The sequence below is a fragment of the Convolutriloba macropyga genome, chromosome 5 (genome assembly GCF_964194025.1).
Source record: "Convolutriloba macropyga chromosome 5, txConMacr16.3, whole genome shotgun sequence".
In the NCBI taxonomy this organism is placed as follows: Eukaryota; Metazoa; Xenacoelomorpha; order Acoela; family Convolutidae; genus Convolutriloba; species Convolutriloba macropyga.
Genome location: NC_134472.1, coordinates 21,447,662 through 21,453,123, shown reverse-complemented (window position 1 = coordinate 21,453,123; position 5,462 = coordinate 21,447,662). Strand labels below are relative to the sequence as shown.

At 25.2% G+C, this 5,462-nt stretch overlaps 1 protein-coding gene across 1 annotated transcript in view; it reads left to right on the top strand.

The window, feature by feature from the left end:
• The window catches only part of LOC142339870 (uncharacterized), a 10,502-nt gene extending 5,417 nt beyond the window's left edge, over nucleotides 1–5,085 (top strand). Inside the window, exon 2 of the mRNA XM_075390189.1 lies at nucleotides 4,169–5,085. Within this exon, the coding sequence (XP_075246304.1) occupies nucleotides 4,169–4,934 (766 nt within the window). The 3' untranslated portion in view covers nucleotides 4,935–5,085. The remainder of the gene's footprint in view (nucleotides 1–4,168) is intronic.
• Nucleotides 5,086–5,462: the final 377 nt, after the last annotated feature.

Here is a 5,462-nt window from a genome sequence, read left to right as displayed (position 1 = left end):
AATATTAAAAATGATAAAAATAAAAACAATATTAATAGTAATAATAATAATAATATTACTAAAAATATAAGTAATGATAATATAATAATAATAATAATAATAATAATAATAATAATAATAATAATAATAATAATAATAATAATAATAATAATAATAATAATAATCATATTATATTATTAAAAATGATAAAAGTAACAATAATAATAATAAGAATAATAACATTTGTATTTATAATATTATTAACAAAAATGAGAAAAACGATAATTTATTAATAATAATAATATTAATAATAATAATAATAATAATAATAATAATAATAATAAAAATAATAATAGTGATAATAATTATACTAATAAAAATAATAACAATAGTATTAATATTAATAATGGTAATAATAATAATATTCATAAAATTAATATTAAAAATGAAAATAATATTAATAAAAATATTAATAATGATAATATTTTATTAATAACAAAAATTTAAATAATATTAATAATAATGATATAATAATAATAATAATAATAATAATAATAATAATAATAATAATAATAATCATAATAATAAGAATAATAATAATAACCATCATCATAATAGTGATGATATTAATAAAAATAGTAACAATAATAATAATATATTAAAAATAATAATAAAAATAATGAAAAGAATAATAAGATTTTGTCCAAGAGGTCGAAAATCAGATTTTGTCCAAGATGTTAAAAATCGTTTCAAATATGACGCAGGAATTTTCAATAAAGCATTATCAAAACCATTTCGTCGTACTTTTTAAAGTAAGACATTAAAGTTGATGGTTTCCAAGGCTTTTGCTATGTCGAGATACGCTGCCATTGGCTTTTTGTTGATTGAGTCAAGTAACTCATACAACCTGTTGCAGTAGAGAAGCAACTGAGTGACGGCTGAATGATTTTTCAAGAAACCATTTTGCTCTGCGCAAGGCTTTCATTGTACTGTTATCGAAAACTGCTTATATATCTTGCGATAATAATAAAAAGAATAATAATAATGTTCAAATAGTCAATAATAAAAAGGATAATCATAATAAAAATATTATTAATAATAATAATAATAATAATAATAACACAAATAATATTAATAATTATAACGAAATAAAAATGATAATGAAAATAATCAGAATAATAATAATATTAATTTTAACAATACTAATAATAATAATAATAATAATAATAATAATAATAATAATAATAATAATAATAATAATAATAATAATAATGATATTAATAATAATAATAATAATAATAATAATAATAATAATGATAATAATGATAACAACAATAATAAAAATAGTAATAACAATGTTAATATTAATATTAATTTTAATATTAAAAATAATAATAATAATAATAATAATAATAATAATAATGAAAATAAGAATATTGATATTATGTTAATAATAATAATTTTAAAAATAAAAGTAATATTAATATTAATATTAATAATAATAACAATAATAATGATAAAATTTAAAAAAAAATAAAAATGATAACAAAAATAATAATATTAATAATGATAATAATAGTAACAATAATAATTACAATAGTAATAATATTAATAATGATAATAAAAAAAACAATATTAATAGTAATAATAATAATTATGTTACTAAAAATAAAAATAATGATAATATATTAATAATAATAATAATAATAATATTATATTAATAAAAATGATAATAGTAATAATAATAATGATAATAATAATAATAATAATAATAATAATAATAACATTAATATTTATAAAAAATATTAACAAAAATAATTAAAACGATAAAATGTTAATAATAATAATATTAATAATAATAATAATAAAAATAATAGTAGTGATAATAATAATAATAATAATAATAATAATAATACTAATAATAATAACAATAGTATTAATATTAATAATGATAATAATAACAATAATAATAATAATAATATTAACAAAATTAATATTAAAAATAAAAATAATATTAATAAAAATATTAATAATGAAAATATTTTATTAATAACAAAAATTTTAATAATATTAATAATATTGATATAATAATAATAATAATAATAATAATAATAATAATAATAATAATAATAATAATAATAATAATAATAATAAAGATATTCATCATAATGGTGATGATATTAATAAAAATAGTAACAATAATAATACTAATATATTAAAAAAAATAATAAAAATAATGAAAAGAATAATAAGATTTTGTCCAAGAGGTCGAAAATCAGATTTTGTCCAAGCTGTTAAAAATCGTTTCAAATATGACGCAGGAAATTTCAATAAAGCGTTATCAAAACCATTTTGTCGTACTTTTTAAAGTAAGACATTAAAGTTGATGGTTTCCAAGGCTTTTGCTATGTCGAGATACGCTGCCATTGGCTTTTTGTTGATTGAGTCAAGTAACTCATACAACCGGTTGCAGTAGAGAAGCAACTGAGTGACGGCTGAATGATTTTTCAAGAAGCCATTTTGCTCTGCGCAAGGCTTTCATTGTACTGTTATCGAAAACTGCTTATATACCTTGCGATAAAATAGTATTGACGAAGCGCTAAGCATGGGGGGAATCGGTAGATAATTCTTTATATCTAACTTGCTACCGCTTTTGAAATGGGGTTGGATATGCACTTTTTCCACAAACTGGTGAGCTCACTTTTTTAACACAGTAACAGAAATTAACAATAAGGTGAATCGATATGTACAGTAAAGCAGATATCAGAAATTTTTTGCTACTTCCATCAAAAGAGTTAGAACCACTAATCATGTTTTCGACTTCAGCGATTGGAGACTTTTTTGCTAAACTAAATGTCATAAAGATACATTTCTCGATTTTGATTTATGAAGTAATAATTTCAGATTTCTCTTCAACAAAAACAGAAGCAAAGTGCAACATTAAAATGCATACATGTTGACATGTTTTCAGTCAACAGTGATTTTTTTAAAGTCAAAAAATAAATTTTAAAGAAACCTATTATCTTTACTTTGTTTTTCGTTAAATATTTGGTGTGTTAGTTATAGGTAATTTTCTCTTTTTATCTCTGCCTCCTTTTTTTCCTTCAAACTACACTAAAAGTTTCGTTTAATTTCAATAATAGAAACTATTAGCTTTTCGCATCAATTTTCTGATTGAATTCAAACAGTCTGTATAAGTGCTTTCTTGTGTCATGTTATTTATCTTTTGTTTCGCAAAATCAATTCAAGTTTGTTTGAATTTTCATTACCAAATGATAAAATGTTTGATTGCGTGATAATTCGGCTGAGCAAAAACAAAGATAAAATTTATCTCAACACTTTTTATTGTGAAGTGGAGAACCTATTTTTGCTCATGAGTTTTTATATACTGACAAAATTCAGTTGAGAACCTTTTTCTGCGTTTTTAAATGCGCACACTGTTTTTGCATATGAAGTTAAAAAACTATCGTTATAACATTTTGATATAAGTTGACCTTTTTTGCTTCGCATCCTATCATGTTAAAATATTATTCAGCGGTCTGCACTCAATTGCAAAACTTTATCTGCCAAAATTGAGGAAACAGACAAATTTTAAAAAACGTCCATAAGTTTTCTCTTAATATGTCTTCTAAGCTTTCTGCTCATTTCACAGATAAAGAGTTTTTGAAAAGGTCTCCAGTTTATTTTTAGAATTAAATTTTTGTCAATATTAATAGTTTTCATTTGAAAAGATGACCGTGAATGCGTTTGAAATTGGTATATCATTAGTTTTTCTATTTTTCTCATAATTTTTTTAAAGATTCTCCTGAATTGTTTTTTATCTTAGCTTTGCCTTTTCTCCACAAAAGTGTTTTTTTTCGATCGTACAGGCAATAATAAAGATGCGGCAGCCAGATAATATTAGGCTTTTTGATTAATTTTTTTTTCTCAGATCAGTGCGTTCACGTTCCCATCTAAGGCAATCCCCTCAAAATGTCTCATTGTCACCCCACTCTTACATCGTTTTACCCACTCACAGTTTCATCAAAATGGAAGATTCTTCGTGGGTATATTCAACCCTTTTTCCCAAGAATTATGTCATAAAGAAGGAAAATACAAAATTTTTAGATTATCGTCTCATTATTGCCTCAATCAGAGGTTAAATTTAACGTTAAGTTTGATAGAAGTCCATTCAAGTTTGTTTATTCAGGTTTTCTCTCAACTCGCCCCGTGATTCGGGAGAGGAAGCGAACAACGATATTCCAATTATGGCAATCCACCACTCGGACAGCCAATCAGAGCTCAGCACGAGGGGTCCGAGAAACGAAAACCATGCAAATAGCATTGGCGAAAACACCAGTCCAAAAATACCTCCCTTAAGACTTTATCAGAAACAGAACAAAAACCAAAACTCGACAACTGAAATCAGAAAGAAAAAGAAAAGGTCTGAGCGGCAAAAAAACGATTCAACTTCTAGTTTACAATGTTGTAAAGGTGCTGCCGTTTATGAGCTAAACGAGGTCAAATCGCAGCCTGTTAAAAAGGTCTCATTGCCCGCTTTGGGCTGCGTTGAGTATTACAACTCCCCCGCGATGCTTGAACGAGGCACCAATCACCACAAAAAGCAGTCGTTAACAAGCAGCAGCCGAGGGTGTTCGTCTTTACCCCCCTTAAGCAACGATCGGGGCTACCTCATTCAAGCTCTAGCCAATCACAGCGACGATGATTTTTGCCAATCTATAAACATACCTGCCAAGAGCTATTCGTACAACAAGCTGCCATTGATAAGGAATAAATCGCATTCTTACCCCGACTTGCAAAAACACGTGAACTCCGTACGAAGTTCACCCGAGTCGTCGGGCGAATCCGACTATGAGGGTCTGGACGAATCACCGAAGCCTGAAAACTTTCCGCCCCCTCCTGGATCGTCAACCCTTCAGCAGAAAAATAAAATTACGTTGCCTAGACTGGGATGAGAACAATCAGGGTTTTAACGGATTTTTTTTATTGAAAGTAAATTATTTTTGATCGAAATAGAGCCCGGTGGACATTTCTTCTTCAAAGTCTGATATCTGAAACTTCAAGTCAGGTCAAAATTGGACATCAGTCAAACGAAGGTCGTAGATTGGGCGGAAACTTTTTTTTGCAATATCTATTTTACTCAATTTTTCAAAAAACCTGCAGACTAAAAGGCTGAAAATAGAAAGAACTGCTTATGCATTGCCTGAAAAATTTATCTCAAGGGATGAAATCTTCTTCAAAGAATCTACAAAAAATGATGGATAAAGTTTCTTGGGATATACTTATTTTTCAATGTATACAGTATTATTATAAAAAGATAATGGGTTTAAACTTGTCGGCCGAAAGATTTGACAGGTGATAAAACACCACTATAAAACTGTTTTCTTTCTTTAGAAAATAATAATAATAATTTTTGGATGATGGCTGCTACAAACATTTTAGCTACGCACTTTGCTATGACATTAATTATTGATGCTTTTTCC